Source organism: Canis lupus, chromosome 35, assembly GCF_048164855.1.
Source record: "Canis lupus baileyi chromosome 35, mCanLup2.hap1, whole genome shotgun sequence".
Taxonomy (NCBI): Eukaryota; Metazoa; Chordata; class Mammalia; order Carnivora; family Canidae; genus Canis; species Canis lupus.
Genome location: NC_132872.1, coordinates 450534 through 475336, shown reverse-complemented (window position 1 = coordinate 475336; position 24803 = coordinate 450534). Strand labels below are relative to the sequence as shown.

At 43.2% G+C, this 24803-nt stretch overlaps 1 protein-coding gene across 2 annotated transcripts in view; it reads left to right on the top strand.

The window, feature by feature from the left end:
* Positions 1 to 24803, top strand: part of XXYLT1 (xyloside xylosyltransferase 1) — a 235794-nt gene that overhangs the window by 189800 nt on the left and 21191 nt on the right. Inside the window, exon 5 of one of the 2 annotated variants that reach the window (XM_072811803.1) lies at positions 10185 to 10465. The exons of the other annotated variant lie outside the window; for it this stretch is intronic. Within the exon in view, the coding sequence (XP_072667904.1) occupies positions 10185 to 10229 (45 nt within the window). The 3' untranslated portion in view covers positions 10230 to 10465. Of the gene's footprint in view, positions 1 to 10184; positions 10466 to 24803 lie in introns of those variants that run through there. 2 annotated transcript variants of the gene reach the window in all.

Sequence of the window (24803 nt, the reverse complement as noted above, 5' to 3'; positions counted from 1 at the left end):
GAAGGGTACCTGTTATTCTCATCAGGAGACTAATTTGTTTCATTTCCTGACTCATTTGGTCTCCAGGTGAGATCATGAGATGTTGGAGATGCCTAATATTTAGTTTATAAGTACAGATCTCCCAAAAGGTCTTTTTTTTTTTTTTAATTTGGAGTGAAAAATTACCGTTTAGCTGGAAAAGAAGTTAACATGATCTTATTTAAAACAATGGAAAGAACTTTTTAGCAATTATTGGAAACTAACGTTCCCTGAGGCTAAAACTTTTGTTTAATCAAAGCTACAACTTGAGACTTTAGCTGTGGGAATTGATCAGTTGTGGAGAGACTGCCTTTGGGTTCTTGAGGTTTTTGGTGCTGACTTAAGTTTCAGAGCATCCCAAGGCACTTGTCAAAGTTCTCATGTCCTCTCCTGTCCCTTCCCAAAATAGGCAGGAGAGGAAGTTGGCAAAGCTTCTGCATTTCCGTTTGGTTCCTCAAAGAAAATCTGCTTGGTTAGAAGGTGGGATTTCTTATTAGCTAGAGGCCATTTGGTTAAATAATCTTTTGCTCTGCCCTGAAGTCGTATCACCCTTTGCTGCTGTCTTTCCTGTTGCGCCCTGATGGGGCCACCTTTCAAAGAAGCGAATCTCCAGGATCCAGAGTCTCTTATTGGCCTCCTCCTGCCATCTTGGAGAGAGCTTTTCACCAAAGCTCCATGTCACCCTTCACCCAGGGCTGGTGCAGCGGGGCTGGGGGTTCAGAGGTTCCGAAAGGGCTGGGCTCTCCTTTTATTGCCGTTCTGGCAATCTGGAAAGAGATTCTACAGATTTCTATGTGCAGTGAATACCCACAGTACATGCATTCATAGGTATTTATAGCTATTTCCATGAATCTCTGACTCTACAGATTCATTGGAAGCTAAGAGTGAAATCAGTAAGTCAAATGGCAATTTGGTTTAATGATTGTGATATACATCGAATTGCTGTCTCAAAAGACCGTATCAGTTCAAACTCCCACTAAGAGTTTCTGACTCTAGGGTCTATTTCCCTCCTACCTTTGTCAACACTGGGGAACACCAGACTTTCTCATCCTTGCCAATCAGAAAAGTAAAAAATGCTGTTGGGTTCTTTAAACTTATTCTCCCTTGTTTAGGAGTGAGGTTGAAAATCTTTTCATGTATTTATTAGTCATTTGTTTTTATTTTTCTGTGGACTTCTCATGCCCTTTGCCACCCCACCCCCCTTTTTTTGGTATATTTTTACTGAACTGCAGGAAGCACTGACCTATAAAGTTGATGTGTTAAAATGTAATGGGTTGGTATTAACGCCCTTCTCCTAGCCCGTCTCTCCATGACACATGTGATGTCCACTGACCTGAAATTAAAACAGGCAGAGGAGAAGTCTTTGGTGTCCCTTACCTGCACACTACCTTTGAGACTTGATCATCTATAACCATGAGAATTTGGTGTTCCTGATGATCTCCAGTTCCAAAGGAAACAGACTATCAAGGGATGGAAAGACTTAAAAGAAGAATGTGAGGTGCTCTGAAACCAAGCCATCCTGGATCCAATCTGTTATGACAAGAATGAGATCCATATAAAAAAAAAAAAAAGATGGGGGGGGATTCCTGGGTGGCTCAGCGGTTTAGCGCCGCCTTCAGCCCAGGGCCTGATCCTGGAGACCCAGAATCGAGTCCCACATCGGGCTTCCTGCGTGGAGCCTGCTTCTCCCTCTGCCTGTGTCTCTGCCTCTCTCTTTCTCTCTGTGTGTCTATCATGAATAAATAAATAAAATCTTAAAAAAAAAAACCTTCCTTTTAATCATTCTAGTCAGCTGGCAGAAATCATTCCTGTTCTTAGATACTTGGGATGGCTAAAAAGCATAACCTTAGAAGAAACATTGCCTTACGCCAGCTTAATCGTTCCTAGTATTTAATATTTAGTATCACATACTCTCCTGTACTTTGAGGAAATCAGACCATAAATAAGACGTGGGTGACTTGCAGCTCGCTGAAGATCTTCGTACTGCTTACTTGAATTTGGATAACCACACCACATGCCCAGTGATACCAGCAGGAGGATCCTTTATTGATTTCTCAATTGAATATATTTCTCAGCGCACTGTGATTGTCTTATTACCCTCCTCACTCTATATAGGTGATGGAAACACATATATCCTTTGATTTGATCATCTGTGTTTTCAGAACAGATTTGAGTACTAATTGAGAATTGAGATACCTACACACACACACTCCTGATTCTTGCTGCGTGCTATGCCCGTGAATGCATTACTGACTCTATCTGTATGTTGTTGTCAACTTCTCTGTTGTTTGGGAGATAATATTTAATGAATGTATGGCATTTGTAATGTAAGGCACTGGTGGGAAAAAATTCACTACACTCTTCATCCCTACTTCCTGCTACTGAAAACCAAAGATAAAGAGGAAATATTGAAGGAGGCAAGAAAAAAAGAGATATTAAATACAGATGAACAAAGATAAGAATTACAGCGGGTCACTCACAAGAAACTATGTAAGCCAGAAGACAATGGGGGGGGCATCTTAAAATGACACATTCAGAAAGGCTTTTTAAGCTAAACAAAAGCTGGGAGAATTCATTACCAGCTGACCTGCATTATAAGACTGGATAAGTTTCGGTGTTGGAAGGCTCATACTTGTTCCGCTTGAGGTTCCTGAGGATTTTTGGATGTGTGGCTTAATGTATTTCATTATTTTTAGAATTCTTTTTGGCTGTCTTCTCAAATATTTTTCCTGCCCTATAATTTTTCCCTTCTCCTTCTGAGATGCCTATTACTCATGTAAGGGATCATCTGATATAGTCACATAGCTCTTAGATGCATTCATTCCTCTTTGTCCTTTTTTTTCTGTTTCTCTTTCAGTCTGGGTAATTTCTAGTGACCTATATTCAAGTTCACTGATTCATTCCTTGGCTGTGTCTATTCTATCGATGAGCTATCAAAGACATTCTCCATCTCCGTCACAATGCTGTTTATTTATAGCATTTCTAACTGATTCTTCCTTAGATATCCATCTCTCTGCTGAAATTCCCCCATTTTTTTAATGCATATTGTTCACTCTTTCCATTAGACTCTCTAACTTATCAGTTGTAGCTATTTTAAATCCCTTGTCTATTAGATCCAACATCTGAGTAATCTTGGAAACTGTTGATTGCTTTGTTTCTTGACAGTTGTTTTTTATTGCTTTCTTCCAGGGGTTTCATAATCTTTGATTAAAGGCTGGACATCCTGTGCAGGACAATAAATATGAAGCTAGATAATATTTATTCCAGGAAACGGGCATACCTTTTTTTCTGCTAGGCTTCATGTGTAGGGTTTGAAATTAATCTAGTTAGCTAAACTGGTTTTGGGTCTTACTGTTGCCATGGTTACCTTTAGTGCACTAGTAGCTTCAAATTTCTCTAGCTTTACTTTGTGCTTAGGGTAAGTGTTTTTCTCAACGTTCCTGCTCCATCCTCAGCTCTGGGCCTTTCCTGTGTACCTCAGAGAGTTTCTTTCTTCATGCTCTTGCTCGCCCCTCAGCAGCAGACTGCTGTTTCTGGTGATTCAGTGTCTCTCGGCCTGAGTAGCCTGCTGGGGGTAGGGGCAGGGTTTTTTTTTATTGTTCTGATCCAGCCTCAGTCTTAAGCAGTTTTGATGTGCCCCTTGATTTTGGCATTTGAGCTTTCTCAGTAATCTTGTCCCTCCCTGCTGTGGCAGCCAAACCCTGCCATGTATTTCAGACTGTTCCTGTGCTAAAGAGAGTTTCCTGTTCTCCTCCCATGGGGGCAGAAGACCTCTAATCATCTGGACCCTAGTTGGTTTCCTGCCCCTCCTCAGAAGCAGAGGTTTTCATCTTGTACTCTTTCCCCAGTTACAATGGGTTCCCTGGGGTGACAGGATTTGCCCTTCCCTTGGTGGCTTAAGGCCACAGGGTAAAAGGTTCTGGACAGAGCTTTTTTCCCCTGTAGCATCAGCTGCTCCTACCTTCATGACTGCAGCAGTGAGGAAACTTTCTCCTGTTGTTTCACCTGTCCCCTACCCCCACCCCATCTTTCTTGAGACCACCTGGTAGAGATTCTTGAAGAGTTTGTGAATTTGTGTGAATTCCTCTTATGTCTGTGGTTTTGATTGTCTCGACGTCTCCCAAGCTAGCCCACACTCAAGCTCCAGTGATTTATTTAAAATTGTAGCTGAATTCTTCTTATACCTGGTATGTCTTCTTCCCACACCCTGTCACAGAAGAACCAATGACCATATTGTCTCTTCTCTGAAGATTCTGTGTTTTCTTAGATTTCAGGCTACTTTGTTGCCTTGAAACCTCAGCTCTTTGATGGGTTTAGGAAAAGTTATAATCTTGGAGTTTGGCTGGCTTCTTGTTCCTAGGATAGGAGTAGTACTATTTCCAGTTCCTCAGCATGACTCAGCAGTACTCAGTCTCTCTAGAGCATTAGGCTTATGCACCCCTCTCATCTACATGCTCCTTGGGGAGCCATGTCTTAGTTATTGTACCCTCAGTACTTGGCATGAGGAGGGTATCACTAAATGTGGAATGAAATGGGCTTTGCAGCTGGCAGCCATGAGGTCAGTGAGGCAGCTCAAAATGTTGGCAAAGAGAGAGTGTTCCAGGAAGGACCAAAAACCATCACAAAATTGTCTTCGGAAATTTTTGTGCCTCAGATTCCTGTATCTGTGCCCATTTACGCTTGCCCTCCCTCAATGCCCTTCTCTAAAGTTAGGATCTAATTTGAGGCTGTATCTATCAGAGGGGAATGGATGAGTCAGTTAGAGACTCTATCAAAGTGTTGAGGACCCGGAGAATTTTGATTTATGTATCTGCCAAGTTTTTATTGAGTTCTGTCTTAGTGCCAGGCACTTCTAGGTGCTCCTTGATCCTTGATCCTAAGTCCACTGGGGGCTCTATATGAGTCCAACTGGGTGTCTATGAGTTGGGATAATCTAACTTGATAAACAACCTCAAATTTTCAGTGGCTTAACCCAATCAACATTTATTTCCCATTGATGGCAGAATTCAATGAGGCATCTGTGACAGCCTCCCAGGCTCTTTCTAAGGTTGAGCTCAGGGCCTCTCCACGCATCTGGTTGATGATTAAAGAGACCATGGAGAAGACACACCTACTTCTTAAACTTAAAGACACAGAAGTGAGACATATTGGTTTTATTGTCTTATTTGTGAAAATTAAATCCCCTAGTCCCCTCCTAGATGAAAGAGAGACTGGGAAACACAGCCTCTCACAAAGATACTGCTTTGGCAGCAGCTCTACTGTAGAAGGGGAACATCAGTCTTTGCTGATGTTTGCTGTTTTTGTCACAGTCTTGGAGAGATTGTGTGAGCTGATCAATGCTGTTGATCAGTTGGTTCTAGCAAGGATTAGATCTTGAAAAGACTCCATAGAAATGCTTCACAGCTATCTGGAGCTAGAAGATATTTGGAGTGGGACCTTGGGAAGTTTAGAGTGTGAGATGAGGGGGACTTGGGATGTGAGCAAAAAGATAGGTGATGTGTGAGTTGGGGATACTTGGGAGCATGAGCTAACCATTTCCTAGGTTTTGGCTACATGTGTGCTAGCTTGCCATATTAAGTGCAAGTTCTTCTGTCTGGCATCTAATGTCCTTCTTAATCTTGCCCCAACGTACTTATCTAGCCTTTCCCCACTACTCTGCTTGCATCACATACCTCACCATCTTCCTTACAGGGCAGATCAATATTCATTCATTCCATCCATTCACTGATTAAACATTGTGCTAATCTCCAGAGAAGAGCATAAGAACAGATAAGTCTCCATCTTTAGGAGGTCACCTTGCTTATGTGCTCTGACCTTTTCAGAATGAGCCCTTGCTGGGAACTCAAAATGCTGATACCAGAAAACTTCCTTCCAGGGGAAAATATTCTTTTATTGCCCTGTAGACTCTCTAATCTGGTTCTGGCATCACACAACACAAGAGCCCCCTCTACAGCTTTCCAGCAGTGGCCATCTAGTGTTTGTTACTGATACGCCAGGGTCAGGGGTTTCACTACTTCCTGAGGTACCCAGTAGCAAGAACCAAATCCTGTTTCCCTTTTGGTTCTGCCTTGGTCCTCTGGGGCCACACAACACAAATCTGCCCTTTGGTCCACAGGGGAGATCTTCAGAGATTGGGTCTTCTCTTCAGAAAGACCTCTCACCAGACAACCCCTTCTTGAGCTGAGACTCCACCCATCTTCAGTTCTATTAAGTACACTCTGGGGGTTCTCCAGCTTCCGTGGCCCAAAACAACATGCCCATTGCTATCCTCAGATGCATCTGTTCACAGATCCCTGCCCACGTGCTGAGTGATAACAAAGTGCTGCATTAAAATACAGCCTGACTCGATCTGATAAAGCCAAAATTGAGTAGGAGAGGACTGTGAAAGGCTCCTTGAAGACACTTTGCCTTCTTGCTCTTGATGACTTTAAGAAAGATTTTGCCTACATTTGAGCATATTCAGAAATGGGTTTGCAAAATGTTAACCTGAGTTTTCCAGAAGTCTTAAATTTGTTTTTCTCTCTCTGCTTTGTCATTTAGAGCATTCTCCAAGCAGCATTCTTGTAGGAAAAAAAAAAAATAGTTGGAAACTTCATACAATATACTTTGATGCTGTAGTGGGCAATAAAAATACGGCATCTGTTTAATTGATTCTAATTCCCATGGGAAACGTGTGTGAGCAGCATTTTAAAAGCTCTTGCTTTGCCTTTGGCTTCTCTTTATGTCCCATTTGAGTAATTTCCTCTCACATCCTTCTGTCCCTGGCCTAGAAGCCTGGTAAATAAGCAAGCCTCCAAGAGATCTAGAGAGCCAGCAACATCCTGGAAATCTGGGGCCACAAGGTTAAGCACAAAAAATGCTCTTTCCAGGAAGGAATGACGGAATCTGAGCAACGACCTTGGCTTTCAATCAGTTCTCGTCCAGCTTTTCCCACTCTTTTCCTCCCTGCCCGCCCCTGCCCGCGCCCCCGCCGCTGTCTTGCCCAAGTCCGTCCTGCCGCTGGCGTGGGCCTCAGGATTCCGTGTGTCCCCAAAGCCCAGCTGAGCCACGCTTCCTGCCCGGCTCTGAGAAGAATGCCTGTCAGGAAGCTCAATTATTTCGAGAATGTGAAATACAGTATTTTAATGGAGCCATTTTTCACGTCACTCTAGAAGAAAGGATGTAGCGTTTGTTGTGGTCTATCTGCAAATGAGTCTTGTTCACACCGGGGCACCTTCCTGGTGTCGACACCGCGACCTCCTGGTGCTTTTCTCTCCACAAAGCAAGTCTGGCCGCGGCGTAGGCCCCGCAGGTGCCGTCCAGGGAACCGGGGCAGGGCTGGCAGCGGAGGGCCCGGCCGTGGACCCCATCCCGCGGCTCCGGGGCGAGCCACGCTCCAGCAGGACGTCACGCAGCGGGTGGAATTTCTGTCTAGGGACCGCGCCTGGTCTTACGGGGAGACCACGACGTCAGCGGCAGGCAGGAGACACCGGTGCCCCTCGTGCTACTGGCCTTCCACCAAGCCGATAAGGTATTCGATAGCACTTTACTTTTGGCTGATATTCTTCCCATGATGAGTTCTTGGCAACAAAAGACGGTTCCCGGGAGTCAAATTCAGTGATTTTCTCTGTCTAGGATGGACCGTTGATCGAATTCTTCGTTAAAATAGGTTTACATTGGTCACAATAATGACAAATAAAGTCAACAATTAAAAAGGCAGAGTGGAAAGTATAATTCTCACCTCGAGGCTACTGAGCGCCAAATACATCACCTTGGAATTAAAAACAAAAAAAAAAAAACCCACTTCATGTAGCAGTCGTTGGCTTTCCCAGAGGAAACTGAATTATACAGACATACTTTGGGTATGTGTGATTTTGCTTAAAGCATGTCTCCCGGCTCAGACACCTAGTGCAAAACCCAATCAAGTCAGTGAAATGAATCATCCTTACTCTCTAAGCACTTTGCGAAAGAGAGCTCACTCTTATTTGAAGCCAGGAAAGAAACGCTTTTTTGAATCACAGCTTCCTGTGCAGCGTTGAGCCCTAGCATTCTTTCATTGGGAAGTAAAGGCAGGGAAGGGAATGGGGTAGGGAAAAGCCGAGTCACTGGACTGAAGGCAGAGTTTTCCCCTTCCTGTGTCTTGCGCTGGCTCAACCCCAGCCCTTGTGCCTGCGTCCACCTGCGGAGAAGAAAGTGTAGAGGTCCACGTAGACCAGGAAAAGGGGAAGTGAGAACGTGAACACATATCCTGGAGTTGGACGTGTTTGGGTGCATGTTTTGCAGACGTGGAAAATGTTGATAATGGTTTTTTGACTTTGAAGATGCCTTGACCCCTGCTGCATCAAAAATGGACTTCACCAGCTTGGAAGAGCAATGTGACTAGTGTTGGTAATGTCCAAACCAATCGCTTCAGCCACCCGCCCCTTTCCACTCCTGCCCCCCTCCTCCGCCGGCAAATTCATGGGAAGTCCCACCCCACTCAGGTCTTCTCATCTGGTATGCTCTAGGAACTTTCCGGCATTCTTAGCCTGAAGGATCCTGGTATGGACTGAAGAGAGGAGGGTTCTGCTCGAGGAGAGAGGTCTGCTCCTCTGCAGTCTTACAAGCCGACTGAGGGGTGGATCTACCTGGAGTCCTTGCAGGATCTCAGCTTGACCTTCTGATCATGTGATCTTCAAAGGCAAGAAGGGTCAAGGGGTGCTTCGGGGCTCTTCCCCCCCAGGAGGCTCCTGGATCTGTACAAACCCCTTCCCAGAAGAGGGCAGTGGGGTGGAAGAGGGACATGCTCGTGATTGATTTGGAAAATCTCCAAGTCTGTGACTAATTCTAGGCTTAATCCTTCCCTACTCCCAAGTAGAATTCCGTGTCCGTGGTGGGAAGGTCTCATAAGACACAAGGAGACATGAATTTTTCCTGTGTCATTTACTAGAGAACTCGAGGCTTGTGGCAAATACTTTAATGCTCAAAATTTATTCCAGAGAAATTTACCTCCGCCTCAGGTATCTGCCCCAAGGAGAGGAAACACCTGGTAGTGGTAGTAACATTAGTTTCAGGTCTGTGCACCCAAGCACATGCAAGTCACAGTGTATATAGGTGTATACGACCTACTTTTTAATAGCATGTATAACTACTTTTGTTTTTAGTATATATAACTACTGTGATTGGTGCTTTTTGCCCCAAAACATTTTATTTTAAAATTTTCAATCCAAAAAATAATAATAAGAAAAAATAAATAAAATAAAATTTTCAATCCTATAGAAAAGTTTCAAGAAGAGTCTAATGCTGTATACTTATACTCTTCTATACCTATATACCCTTCAGCTAGATTCACCAATTTTTAATGCTTTACCATTTTTGCTTTGTCTCTCTCTCTCTGCATACACACATACCCATTTACATATATTAAAAAGTGTATATATGTACACACACACACTCAATTTTGTTTAACCATTTGAGAGTATGTCACAGACATCATGATTCTTCCCCCTTTATACTGTGTCTACAAGGAGGACCTTCTCCTACATGACCATATCATTTTGAGGAAATTTAACATTGATACAAAACTATTGTCAAGTGTATAATCCATATTCAAGTTTTCCCAGTGGCCATTATAGCTGGATTTTAAAAATATCAGAATACAACCAAGGATCATATACCGCATTTAGCTGCCATGCTCTCCAGTCTCTTTTTATTTGGAATAGTCCCCTCAACATGGGTTTTCATCTTTCGTGACACTGACATTTTTGAGGTGTCTAGGCAAATTGTTTTGGAGAATTTGAATGTGTCTGCTTATTTCCACATGATTTGTTTTATGTTGAACATTTTCAACAGGAATAGTACATGGTTTTTTTTTTTTTTTTTTTTTTTTTTAAAGAATAGTACATGGTTGATACCGTTTACTTCGCTGGCGTCTCACGAGAGGAGCAGCACTGAGATGTCTGTCTGTCCCATTATAGAGGACAGCGACGTGTGACCGTTCCGTCGTGGTGCTGTTGGCCAGATTTCTCTTCTGCAACTACTATATATTTCAGTTGGGAAGAGTATATTGAGAGAACATTCTAAATACTAATAATTTAAAAAGATACTGTTAAAATAAATAAATAAAAATAAAATAAAAAAGATACTGTTAGGAACTGGCTCACATAATGGTGCCCTTTATCTCCCCTGTTCCCTCTGTTTCCTGACAGGATTCCACAGCCATCCACAGCACTGCTCTGGCAGGAATGCACTAGTCCGTTTATACAGCTGCCCAGCGTTGATAACCGGCCGGTTGCTTGTCCACACTGACTCACATTGGATCGAAGGCCCTCATTACCCTCACTGGTTTAATGATATTCTCTGATTAAACTTGGCCAGCTGGCCAGCCTAGAGGGAGCCTCTGTGGACTTTTCCTATCTCTCTCTGGGTAGGGACTGACCTGCTGCTCCAGCCTCTTTTGAAAGAGTCCTGTTCATATTTGCTTTCCTCCTTTATAGAGACGACAAACAAGTGGATCGAAAGTACAACTCATTTTCCAAATTCATCTCATAAACATGACACAACATTAAAAACACACCAAAAAGACTGAGGAATTTAAAACGAGGGAGATTATGGTGTAGAAGACTGGACTGGGAGTCAGGGCACCCGCGTTCAAGACCCAACTCTTGGATTCATAGACCATGTGATTTTACCATTTACCTCTCTGAATTTCAGAACTGTCATCTCCAGAAATAAAATCCTATTTATGACAAAAAAAATCCTGTTTATGTCATTAGTGCATCAAACAAAAGAAATCAGGTGAAGTTCCACTGAATTGGAGGATCACTTTAGGTTATGTTAGTAACATTAGCTCCGTGAGGAGCACCTCAAAGAAATCATTGTACCCATCAGGATAGTCCTGGGGATGACTTGGTAACAAGTTCTTCCCCAACCTCAGAGACTTAATATAACCCAAACTTCTTTCTTACACTGTATATTTGTAGGATTGGTATGGCCCTGCTTCACCTTGTCTTTACTCCATGACCTGGGTGGAGAATAAAGCCCCTGTGTGGGACATTGCTGGTCTTACGGAAGAAGGAACAGAGATGGCAAGCTACATCCTGGGTGTTAGAGCTTCTCAGTGGCCAAAATAAATCATGCGACCATGCCTGTCATTACTGGGGAAGGAGGTGCCATCCTCCTGCTGGAGGAGCATCACACGAGGGGCTGTGAGATGTCTGGCCACCAGCAGCACGGTCTATAGCAGAACTCATCCTCCAAAGCATCTGGGAAAAAAAAAGCTAAAAAAAAAAAAAAAAAAAAAAAAAGCTTGGTGATAGGCCTTTGGGCCCATCTATGTGGAAGTATTTTCTCAATGTTAAGTCACCATAAAGCCGTAAACAGATTAATCAATCAAGTATGAGCTCCGACTGTTAATCTGTAGTCCAGCTACTTCTCACATGGCTCTGCAGTGTGTTCCAGACCAGCAGCAGCAGGGAAGCACTGATTTAATGATTGAAGGTTCTCCAAACAACACTGGGGAGGCCGGCTAGGCTCCTAGGTGGGGAGCAAAATACTCATTCTGCTGATTTCACAGGCTTTCTGGGGGTTGAATATGATGTCATGTGTAACAAGACCATGTCGCTGCCAGCAGGAGCTCCTGAGGAGTAGGGAGTAGAGTTTACTCCCCTTGGGATCCCCAGCGCCTAGCCCAGGGAGCATGTAGTAGAATCTAAATGAATGCTGATGAGATGAATGACTAAATGAGGACACATGCAAGGAAATTGAGTTAGGGTAAGAAAAAAAAAGCCCAAATCTATATTTGAAAATGATGGTTAAACTCTTCTTATGGAGTCAGCATAACCTTAATTGAGAAAAATGATCAAGGTGGAAACATTACAAACCAACACTTCTCATGAAAATGAATCCAATAGCCTTAAACAAGGAGCTTTACTCATGGTAATGCAGTAGCTCGTATTGGGCCAACGCTCCTGAAGCAACAATTATACACTCTGAAGAAAATATTTAAAAGAATAATAGTCGAAGACACCTAAGAGCAGATAGAAGCTGGAGGAGGATTCACGTTTAGAAGAAAGGGGTGGTGCAAGGTGAGCCACTATTTTTTTAAAATAGTTTTTTATTACATAAAGGAAGAGTATGAGAGAAAATAAATGAAAGCAAAAGAAAACTTTAATTTTTCTTATTCTTAAGTGAAATAAAAGGTAACTGTTTAAGTAGTAATAGTAAGGAGGTATTGGGTGGATACAGCTTTGGGTAAGTGAAACAAATGACAGCAGTGTCATGAGGGATGGGAGAGAAAAATTAGGAATCCCCTGTTATAAGAGACCCCTCATACATGTAAAGTGGTATAATAAAGGTATATCCAGATTAGTTTAAAAATGTATATTGCAAACTCTAGGGCAATCATTACAAAATGTAATAAAGAAATATTATGTTAAGAGAAGAGATAAAGTGAAATCATATGAAATGTTTATTTACAACCAGAAAAGCCACAAAGAGGGAGGGAAAGAAAACCAAAACAAAGGACAAATGTAATAACAGAAATAAGTTACAAATATGGTAGATATTCATCTAACGCTATCCATGATTAATTTGAATGTGAATAGTCTAAATGTATTAATTAAAAGGTTGTCTGAATAAAAAAAGACTCAACTATGTCACTTCAAGAAACCCATTTTATTTTTTTTTGACATTTTAAAAAAGATTTTATTTATTTATTTGAGAGAGAGAGTGTGTGTGAGCACAAGCTGGGGGAGCAGAAGGGAGAGAGAGAAGCAGACTCTCCACGGAGCAGGGAGCCCAACTTAGGGCTCAATCCCATGACCCTGGGATCATGACCTGGGCTGAAGACAGATGCTTAACCAACTGAGCCACCCAGGGACCCTGAAACCCACTTTAAATATAAAAACTCAGGTTTGCTGAGCACAAACAGATGGAAAGAGATATACCATGCTCATGTTAAATGAAAGAGAGCTGGGATGACTATATTAATTTTAGACAAAGCACACTTCAGAATATAGAAAACTATCAAGGATAAAAAGCGTCATTACATAATAGTCAAGGGATCAATTAATTCTCCAAGACATAACAATCCTAAATGTGTGGGCACCTAACAACAGAACATCAAAATATGTGAGTCAAATTCAAAGAGAACTAGACAAAATCCACTATTATAGTTGGAGACTTCAACACACCTTTTTCAGGAATTGATAAATCAAGCAGATAGAGAATCAGTAAGGGTGTAGTTGACCTGAATGGCATCATCAATCAACTTGATTTATTGACATTTCTAAAATACTCCACCCCAAAGCAGCAGAATTTATATTCTTCTCAAGCTTACATGGACCATTTGTGAAGATAGAGCACATCCTGGGCCATGAAACAACCTTAACAAATGTAAGGGAATAGGAATCATACAGTGTGTGTTCTCAGACCGCAATGGAATTAAATTAAAAATCAATAACAGAAAGATAGTTGGAAAAATCTCCAGATACCTGAAGATTAAACAATACACTTCTAACACATGGATTGGGTCAAAGAAGAAGTCTCAAGAGAAATATTTTTAACCAAATGAGAATAAGAATACAACTTATCTAACTGTGTGGGATGCAAAAGAAGGACTGCTTACAGAGACATTTACAGCATTGAATGTATATATTAGAAAAAAAAGATTTAAAATCAATAATCTAAGCTTCTACAGTAGGACACTAGAGAAAGAAGAGCAATTTAATACTAAATCAAGCAGAAGGAAAGAAATAAAAATTAAGGCATATATAAACAAAATTGAAAACAGAAAATCAATATAGAAAACCAACAAAATCAAAAGCTGATGTTTTGATTAAAAAATCAATAAACTTGATAAATCTCTAGGCAGACTAACCAGAAGAAAACCCCAATATTAGAAATAAATGAGGGGGATCCCTGGGTGGCTCAGCGGTTGAGAGCCTGCCTTTGGCCCAGGGCCTGATCCTGGAGTCTCGGGATCAAGACCCATGTCAGGCTCCCTGCATGGAGCCTGCTTCTCCCTCTGCCTGTGTCTGTGCCTCTTTCTCTCTGTGTGTCTCTCATGAATAAATAAATAAAATATTTTTTAAAAAGAAGCTCAGGCTCTGGGGAAAGCACATCCCCATTCTTAGCGACAGCACCTTTCTTCTCTGCCTTCTTCTTTAGGTCCCTCCTTTGGCTTGAGGGTCACTACCTCCAGGAAGCCTTCCCTAATCCGCGCCTCCTCCCTGTTAAATACTCCCATCGCCCCCCTATTCCTCTGTCATCAACATCGGCCTACGTGTCACTACTCGTTCAGTGTTTTGTCCACAGGTTTCAGGCATCTGGAAGGCAAGGATGGCTTGAGCATCTCTGCGTCCTCTTCACAAGACACGGGCCAGCCCAGACGAGGCATGCGACAAAGAGCTGTCACGCCACATGAATGCAGAAGCAAGAGCCTGATCTTCACAGGCCGGGAAGCAGATGTCGGGCGAGATAAGGCTCACCCAGGTCACCACGGCAGCCACGGCCATGCCCCCAGGCCAGCGCCCCCAGGACAGGGTGCCACTTGGGTTCCGTCCCATGGTCGGCGGGCAGGGGAGCCGGCTGGAGGGCCGCCAAGGCCAGAGGGCACTGGTCGTCAGTCAGGAGGTTTGGAGGGGTCCCCCTGCCCCACTGGGCTCCTTCCTACCTGCGGCCACTTCACTGGGGCGTCATCCCCTGACACTCATGGTTTCTTGGCAAAAATCAGAAGTGTTGAAAGGTTGACACCGTCCGATGCCGCCAAGCGCAGGCCCGTCCGCACGCTGGGAGGCCTGGGAAGCCTGGGAGGCCGTCAGGGGGCTGCATGGGCCACGGACACGCCAAGGCCTTTGGGGGCGGCTCGGAGCACAGTGGCTGTGGAACCAGCAACCGAAGGTTAATGGGACTAATCACAGCTGCATCCTAATAATAATAAGCACAGCTGCAACTTTTCCTCCCGACCCCTTTTTGTTTGCCTTTAAATTTCCCTGAGTCTCCCTCGTGGGGGAGGCGCGAGGCGGAGTCGAGGCTTGCCAGCGGGTCCTTGCTGGCTGCCCGTCTGACCCCGCTTTCTGTGCTGCCCCCTGGACATCTCAGGGATGGTCTTTGCTGCACGGATTTGGGTTCCGTTAACATCTGACATGTCCAGCCGGGAGCTCCTTGCCTGAGATGTGACCGGAGCCCAGTGACGAGTCCGGCAGCTGCCTAGGCCCCTTGTCCTCGGGACACTCCCGGGCCCCATTCTGACCGAGAGCCACCCACCTTTGGAGCCTGGTATAATTTTTGTGCAAGGAAACAGGTTTTGGTTTCAGTTTGCATAGACACCTCCTGGGGGGCACTCCGGGTGCCGAGGTACGTGGGCTTGTTTCTTCCTCCCGTTTGGTTTGGCTCTCTTAGGTTTCTTCTATTTGGTCACTTCCAAAGAGGGGCTTTGGGTTCTCTTAGCCTCCTTTACTTGCTTGATTGAAAAAAGTCTGACTAGGAAGCCATTTGTTGGGGTCACTGAAGCTCCAACTTCTAGGAAGGAACCAATGCTCACGGAGGTCCTCGGGGCCCCAGCTGGTTCGTTTGTTGTGGCAGCTTTTGGGGTCTTTGAATAAAACCAGCCATGTTCTAATTGGAAAGTAGGAAATGATCATTCAGTCCCCACATGCCTCTCTCTGGGCTGTCTTCTCCAAAATTGGGCAATCTTCTTATTTATTTTTTAACACTGCCTGGCCACAATATTCATTAGACTTCATTGAAAAATGACAAGTTAATAGATCCATAAATTATAATTCCATCTTGCAGTTATATTTGTTGTGTAAAAGGGAGATATTTGGAAATTGGGCCTTTAAATTTTGTTTGTATCTTGTTTGTGTATTTTTATGTGTGTCCATTTATGTTGTAAATGTGAAATACTTTCTCTACCTCTGGACGGTATTGCTAAAACTAATTTGTAAAGGCTCTACTCAGTTGATTTAAAGGCAAGCGCCTATAAGAATGGGGCATTCTAGAGCTCAAAGGTACAAACTAACCCAAATGTTTTTCAAGCTCTTGAAAAATATGCAGTATTAAAGCTACCTTAAGGTTGTTGGTCATTTCCTTAGAATTATCAGCATTAAATGTAAAACTTATTCCACCTGTTAACTGAGAGTCAAGTAAGTTCATGTTACCTCCACTGCAAACTTTTCAGAGAAGAAAAAACCTCTTAAAACTTTGTCTAATGTCTAATGAGGTTCTATGCGTAATCTAAGAACAAAACAGATGCGAATAATTTTAATAAGTGAAATAATAAGGGAAAGGACTCTGTGCAAGGAGGATGAGACTGGTTATTTAAAGAAGGAAAACCTACAACAAAATCTGAATGTAAAAAGGAAAGTTGTAGAAGGTTTGTGAGAAGGGAATCTTTGGCAGGGACTTGTGTGCGTGGTTGGGATACTAAGACTATGGAGTATGGAAAGACGTTTACTAGGATGTGATCAACACCTGGAAAGAGAAGGACACACCAGAGGGCAAGGTTAGTCAACGTTGTGCACTAATACGATATCAACAGAAGTCTTAGCTGCGTCTCTGAGGAGTTCCAAAAGTCAGATTACCCTTCGGAACCATCCTAAATTGGGGCTAAAGGGATGGACTTTTGCAAGAATCACTGGAGATGTGACCTCCTGGGAAGAGAGCATGCCCTTGGCAAGGCAGCCCCCACACCCGTGGCGTCTGAGAGGTAAGGGCCATTGACTGCATCCCCCACAGCTGAGAGCCCTTTTCTCCTGATGGGGATCCTGGTCAGTGTATCATGCGCCCACCATGAGAACTCAGATCCATGCAGTCCCTGGATGTCTTTGTCCCAATAAGGACATACGGACATGGGAGAGGACTGAGAGGAAAAAGGAGAGACTGCATAGATTTTTTTAAAAATTCATCTTCTTGGAATGAATTGATTCTTAATATCTGATATATACTCATATAAGATTAGAATTTGGTTTTTCTGTTAAAATGACAGTTTTCTAGGGGGTGACTGGGTGGCACAGTTGGTTGATTGTCTGACTCTTCGTTTCCGCTCAGGTGGTGATGGAGGTGAGATGGAGCCCTGCCTCGAGCTCCGCACTCAGTGTGGAATCTGCTTGAGGTTCTCTCTCCCTTTCCCTCTGCCCCTCGCCCCAACGCTTGCGCACGTGTGCACTCTCTCAAATAAATAAATAAATAGATTTATTAATTTATCTTTTTAAAATTTTCTGAACATTTAAAAAATAAAATGACCGTTTTCTTAGAATATTGGTCTAAATTATGAACAGAAGGTTTTTTTTTTTTTATCTTTAATCTGCCTGGAAAAACAAAGTTCTGATGGTTTGTCTTTGTTGGGTCTTCGACTACTTAAAGTTGAATCTTCTCAATATTAAAAGAGTTAAATTTTATTAACATCTATGTAACCCTCTACATTGCCTTTTGAACCTCATTGCTACCTTGGCTATTAAGTATTAAGTTGTATCATCTGTAATACTCTTTAGCATGTGCTTTAAAACTTTCTGATATTTCAGACAATATCACAAAATTCAACTTCGAATGAAGTCTTTCTGGCTTGTTTACTTAATATATCAAATTACATGGGAAACACTGTCAAATAACTGATAAACTTTCTTGGTTTATGTTGTATGGGTGAAAGATATAACAGCTCCAGGAATTCCTAAGGTTTTGTTATGTCGCACCATAATTATTGAAGTGTGCCAGAGTAGTGACCAAATTTCCTTGTCAATTGTGTTATCATTGAGGCTTGTCCTCTATGGTTATCGCTTTACTCTGATGTTCTTGCAAAAGTGTTTCAGCTTTAAGAAAATTCATAGAATGGATTTTTTGACAACTATAGGTCTTCGATAATTTCTAGAACTAGTGGGAAAACTGCACTCAAAAAGACGTGGAACTGAATGAATTGAGGAAGAGAAGTTGTCGAAGTCTCAAATGCTAAAGATTCCTTTTGTAGATTGAAGCAAATTATATTAGCAATAGCAAAGGATAGAAATCAAGGGCTTGCAAGGCTTAAAGGGTTTCCAACTGATGGAGTTCTCACTTAAAGACCTTTATGCCATCCAAGAGACTCAAGCCGAAGAAAACCAGCTTGGACTCATTGTCAACTCACCCTGTCATTTTTGGTCATGAAGTTGTTAAAGCAGGTTTGGCATTAGCACTCTTTGAAGGAAGCCAAAAATATGCAGATGACACCCCAAATGAAGATCATGACCCCTTACTCTCTGAAAATGTGACTGCAGTAAGAACTGGGAAGCTAAGAACTGTTAGCAGTTCCATGGTAGCTTATATGAATAGTCGAGATTCCAATACTTCTGTACTTGAAGTGGTTTCTGAAACCATCATCCGAAAGATTAATGGTGGTTCCTGGAGAAACAGTAGATCCAATTCCCCACCAGCTTTTTAGAAAGTAAGTTGGTTATTCTCGACAATGTCTACCCAAGGCAGAAACTGCTCAGATCCTTTAAGGTTTTTACCTTGAGCTCCAGAAACGGAGCCAATGGTTAAACAGCTCACCAGTCACTACCACACACCTGGAATCTCTGATTTGTCTAACAGAGGCACAAGCAAGGTTAGAATGGAGAGAGAAAGCAACCACAGAAGATGCTGAGGGTTTCAAATTCATCAACTCTGGCAGATTGCCAAAGAGCTAAACATTCAGTTTGTTGACATAAAAGTTGGGAAGAGGGGGAAGGAAGAGGGGAAGAGGGTTTTATTTATTTTTAAAATTGTATTTATTTATTCATGAGAGACAGAGAGGCAGAGACATAGGCAGAGGGAGAAGCAGGCTCCCTGCAGGACTTGATCCCAGGACCCCAGGATCACGACCTAAGGCAAAGGCAGACGCCCAACCCCTGAGTCACCAGGGTGCCCCAGGGGAGAAGGGTTTTAATCAATAAAAATAACCCTTCCATAATTAACCCATTAAATGCCTTCTAGGTGGAAGCATCCTTGGAGGATTTTTAATCTCCTACAATATTACACCAACAACCATTCAACAGATAACTATGTCATTTTGTCTGGAATCAACAGCCCTCACTGTGACAATCATAGTTCTAATAGGCATTAGAACTCAACCTCACAACACAAAACTTTATTATCCTTCAAGCTTATTTAAATTCTCAAATCTCTTAGGATATTTTCATGCTCTTATATACCACCATAACTATGGTCCCATAACTATATAATGCAGCGATCCCCACAGCTTCTTCATTAAAATCCTGAATCCCCATGTCGTAGACCACTCAATCTCCTATACCATTGAATTTAAACACAATCTCTACATCATCTTCCTTTAAAACATTAAGAGCTACCACGATGTCTGTTACCATCCCTGAAAGAAATATTTCTAAAATGGTCTTGTTAGATATTCAAATCTCAGTAGCTTTGGCCACTGTATAACCAAAAACCACAAGCATTGCCCCTAAATAAATTCAAAAAGCTGTTAGATCTAAAAAATAACCCCCCCAAGTGCAATACAATACTGTAACCAATACCACCCCTCAATCCTAACCCACCATACATCAGAGAAAGGTTTGGAGAAAAACCTACAAAACCGATTATAAAAATATTACTTAAAATAAGTACAATATACATGATTATTCCCCCATGGAACTTGACTATCATTGATGACATGAAAAATCATTGTATGTCAACTACAAGAACATTAACGACCTACATCTAAAAATCCTACCCATTGATCAAAATCATTAACCTTTCATTGCCTTCTAGCCCATCAGACATCTTAAGAGTGATGAAACTTTGGGTTCTCTTTTAGGAGTTTGTTCAGTTCTACAAATTTTAACAGCCTCTTCCTATCTACACATTATATATCAGATAAAATAACCGTCTTTTCATCAGTAACTCTTATCTGCCAAGATGTAAACTACGGATGAACATCAGCATACATGCTGATGGAGTCTCCATATTTCTCAGCTTATTTTTGTATGATATGTGAGGCAAGTACTGTGGGTCCCACACCTTCTCAGAAACATGAAACATCAGAATAATCCTTATAGTGAAAGCCAAAGCAGTTATAGGCTACATCCTACCATAGGAACAAATATCTTTCGAAGGGGCAACTGTCATTACATGGATACTAGCCTAGTAGAACGGACAGGAACACGATTCTTAGTGGAGAAAGTGATCTAGCCTGATTCTTTGCCTTCCGCTTCATCCTCCCATTCATTATTTCAGCCGCTGTAGCATTCCATTTACTATTTTTCCATGAAGCAGGATCTAATGGGTCATTAGGAATATCGTCTGAGTCAGACAAAATCCCATCCCACCCATACTACGCAAGTAAATATATTCTAGGACTCTTATTCCTTATTCTAACACTATCTGCTCTAGGACTGTTCCCACCTGACTGCATAGGAGACCCAGACAGTTACACCCCAGCCAACTGCCTAAATACCCCACGACATAATAAACCAGAATAATACTTATTTGCCTATGCAATCCTTCACCCGATTCCTAATAAACTAGATTATTAGCCCCAATCTTCTCTATCTTAATTCTAGCAATTATTCCTTTCCTTCACATATCAGAACAGCAAAGTGTAATATTTTGACCCCTAAGTCAATACTCATTCGGATTCTTATAACAGACCCAGTAACATTAACATGAATCAGAGGACTAGTTGAGTCCCCGTTTATCATTATCAGTCAACTAGCATCAATCCTATACTTTTTCATTATCCTATTTCTCACACCCATTACAAGTATCATTGAAAACACCTCCTTAGGAAATGACGAGTCTTGGAAACTGGTGATGGAGGAGGACAATAATTCTCCCTGAGACTCTAGGAAGAAGCAACAGCTCCACCATCACCCAAAGCTGAAATTCTGCTTAAACTATTGCCTGATACTTGCCTTTAAATAGATAAGCACTACTCTCTGTGCCATGCCAGTATTAAAGCCAACAATAAAAAAGACCACACTTGGGTAATTCATGCATTGGTGCCTACCACATTACAAATACATATACCTACACTCCTACATACTACATGCTACACATAATTGTACATTAATGATCTGCCCCATGCATACAACTTGTAAATCAAACCCTCACCCATAATAGGAGTGGCCATAAGAGCTTCCAGTTCACAGCCTAAGTTCACTGGGCCCCAAGTTCACTCCCATTTTGGGAGTCCAGCCAGCCTCTTCCTGAGGATGTGCTATAGTGACTCATGACCAGCCCTCATAGGAGAATAACCCAGAATCTATTCACCAAAATTTAACAATAGCGGCATTTTAATCCTCTCCTAGGAGTGACAGACGTCACTGCCTCCAGGGGAAGAGGAGGTGTTCCACCCAGCTGCATCCTCCACGAGGTCTCCCTTCCTTCCAGGTGGGTGGCAGGGTTGGCAGGATGGGGCAGAGGTGTGGGTGAAAGGTTGTGTCACTTTTTCACAGAGAACTTTAAAGGATGCCATGGTTTGTGGGATCCTCTGAGCCGTGGGCCCTTGTGTGTAAAATAAGAGGTTGAACTAAATAAACGAACCCTAAATGTCCTTGCAGTTCATAGGCTTCAGGGCTCTGAACATTCCAGAGCCCCTATGCTAAACTTGAGGTTTTTTTCTGCTTCTGAAGCATGAGTTGAACCTGGAAATTAAGGTAATGGAGCCTTAAGGAGGGGCGATTCTTCTAGCGGATTTCCCATCAGCTGTAGACAAAGCTGCTCTTACATCCTGGCCCCAGCCAGCTTAACTTCATTCATTTGCTAGGCATGTTCCATGACTAGAAACCCAAACCAGGAATTGGGATTTCTGGGAAAAGAGGACACAGCCAAACCTTCATCTCCTGCAGGGCCCTTGCCTTCAGTGTTGGGCCTCTCAGAAGAAATCAGTTATTGAAGATGTGGAATGCAAGGATGGCTGGAGAAGCCACAGGAAACCAAGGGAAGATGTTATACCAATGGCCTGTCACCTCTTTGAAGACAGCTCCCAAAGCAGGATCTCTAATGTCAAGCTCTCTCCACAGCTCCACCTGGATACTGATGGGTGTCTCACACTCAGGATGCTCAAAACAAGGATGTCCCACCCCGTACAAACCTGTTCTTCCTCCTGTGTTCTCCCACTTTAATGTCATCACCGCTGTCTCTCTTTTTTTGGTGGAGGTGGGGAATTTCCTACATCGGATCCTTTATCCTATTTGGAGGAGATTCCAATAAGTGTGAGTTTCAGGGGAGCCAGACATTCCCATACTTGCTTCCTAATGACTGGGGCACGAGCATAAGACAGGCATGGCCATTCAGACCATGCCAAAAAGGATTTTAGTTCCTGAGAGTGACACAAGGCTAGAGATTATTCCCAGCAGCAGCGGAGCAAGGGTCTGATGGTGGGATGCTCTGGCAATGACCTGACCAGGCTGCTCTTGTGGTATGACCTGGATCTCACCTTTTCCTGGTTTCTGCCCGTTGGCTGAGTGTGGTTCTCCAAACTTTACACTGATTCAATGAGCTCTAATTAATGTATATCCAATACATTCCCTTTCCTCTTAGAGGTCCAGAATTAGTTTCCACTGTTTGCAATGAGTCCTGGCTGGTACCCTCACCATTCCCTCAGTCGCCAACTCGGAAAGCTGGACATCCTTTCTGATTGTCTCTGGTCTACTGAGGTCCACTGATCCCACCCCATGATGTCACCTCTACGGCCCCACAGCCATCCAAAGCCAGGCCCTCATTACATTTGCCTACTTCTTCTCTCCTCTGCCTGATGGTTCCTCTGGTTTCTGGGATCTTCTTAACCATGAACACCTTTGGATCATAATCCAGAAGCCAGCTGAATCCTCCATCAGGGTTTTTGGCAGAGGTGGAAGAGAAGAAAACAGGAGAAAAGGAATGTTTCCAGCCACTCTGCATGGAGAGGGAAGTGAGGAGGCAACACCACAAAGCACAGGTGCCACTCAGTGTCACCCTGGTAACTCAGTCTGCCTGTGGTCCTGGGGCAGCAGGAGCTTATCCCCAACATGGCACTTTTCCTTGTTTTCTAAATTCACATCAATGAGAAGTATTAATTACCCTTAAATGGAAATAAATTAACTTAGGAAGATGTAGTTTTATCCTGCTTTTATAGCAGCCACATTCCCTGAGGATGCAACAATTGATTTTAAATCCAGATCAGCCTAATAGGCTTGGACACTTTGCTGGGTAATGGAAATTAGCGATGGCCCCTAAAAAAGGAAGGCTTGCTGCCAACTGTTGTTCTTGCACATTTTTATCACTGTGGATGAGGTAAGCCCAATCATGGGTGGAGAAGGCCCAGCAGCACCAAGCTTTTTATTTATTTAGTAAATATTTACTGAGTATCTGCTTTATGCCAGGGCCTATGCAAGGCGCGGGGGATGCAGTGATGAATGAGACAGGCTTGGTCCAGACCTAATGAAGCTTACAACTAAAGGCATAAAAATGCCTTTTAAGGGCTTCCTACAGTTTCTTTTTTAAAAGATTTTATTTATTTACTCATGAGAGACACAGAGAGAGGCAGAGACACAGGCAGAGGGAGAAGCAGGCTCCCTGCAGGGAGCCCAATGTGGGACTCGATCCTGGGACCCTGGGGTCACGCCCTGGGCCGAAGGCAGATGCTCAACCGCTGAGCCACCCAGGCGTCCCAACTTCCTACAGTTTCTATGCTCAGCTTCCCCCTACCTGGGTCTTGCTAAAGCTGGCCTTCATAGGTAGCCAGGCCCATGAGGAACCTGGTGGTGAGACATCAGAGAGCCTCGTCTAGAAGCACCAGGACACCTGGGAGTGTGGACAACCCCAGAAGGGAGTCGGCTTGGTTGGACTCATGCTCTCTGTCTCCCCAGGCTATTCCTCCAGAAAGACATAGTTTCATGGACAGAATTGGTCCTAGAAAGTCTGTGAAGACTCCAGTCTCCAGTGCCTTCTTCCTGGGACCACCACCTAGGGTTAAATTTAGTAATTAAAAACACATGACACTCAGTTAAATTTGAATTTCAAATAAACAACAAACAGGTTTTTTTTTTTTAGCACGAGTCTGTCCTATGCAATACTTAGGATGCATTTATACGTATGCACAACTTAATTGGGTGCCTGTCTTTTGTCTGGCAACCCTACCACCCCAGGAGGCTGCCCTGGGCCCCCAGTAGCCCCGATCCCTGTCCTGGAGCAGTGCCTCTCCCGGTGCAAGAACCCAGAATCAGCCAGCTCCCTTTCCAAATACACTCGTCAGGAAAAGTGCTCAAGACGAGTCGGCCGTTAGCTGGCTGTCCCCGGGAAGGAACTTCAATCCAGCCCCCTCGGCAGCACGGACTCTAAGCAAGGAACGCACCCTTCTGAGGAGACAGCAGAGGTAGGACACAGTCACTACCCTATGGAACCTAGAGACTCGCAGGGAAGTAGAATAAGCTATTCTAATAATTGTTAGACAAGGTGGAAAATGAAAAATGACTCGGGTGCCAAAGGAATGTAGGGAGGAAGAGATGACATTTGCTTTGCAGGCTGGGAGTCCTGAGGGCGTATGGAGGAGGTGGCATCTGTAATTGAAAACACCAATGACAAATCCATGAAATCACATCACAGCGTGGACGTGGTCATTACAAAGCTTCCATCTGTGCCCACAAGTCAACCACTTGCCATCCTTGACTTAGAAACGTGCCTGATGCTGCCAAGAGGAGCCTTCCGGAAAGGACATGCCAGGGGAGCATTAATATAGACCCAAATAGTGAAATAGGGCCTGTGTGTTTGGAGAAATCGCACGTAGCCAGAGTCTGGGGTTCCATGTGTGACGTGCAGCTGGAGAGGTGACCCCAAAGGTACATCAAAGACGGTATGATGGCAGGTCTAGGACTGCAGGG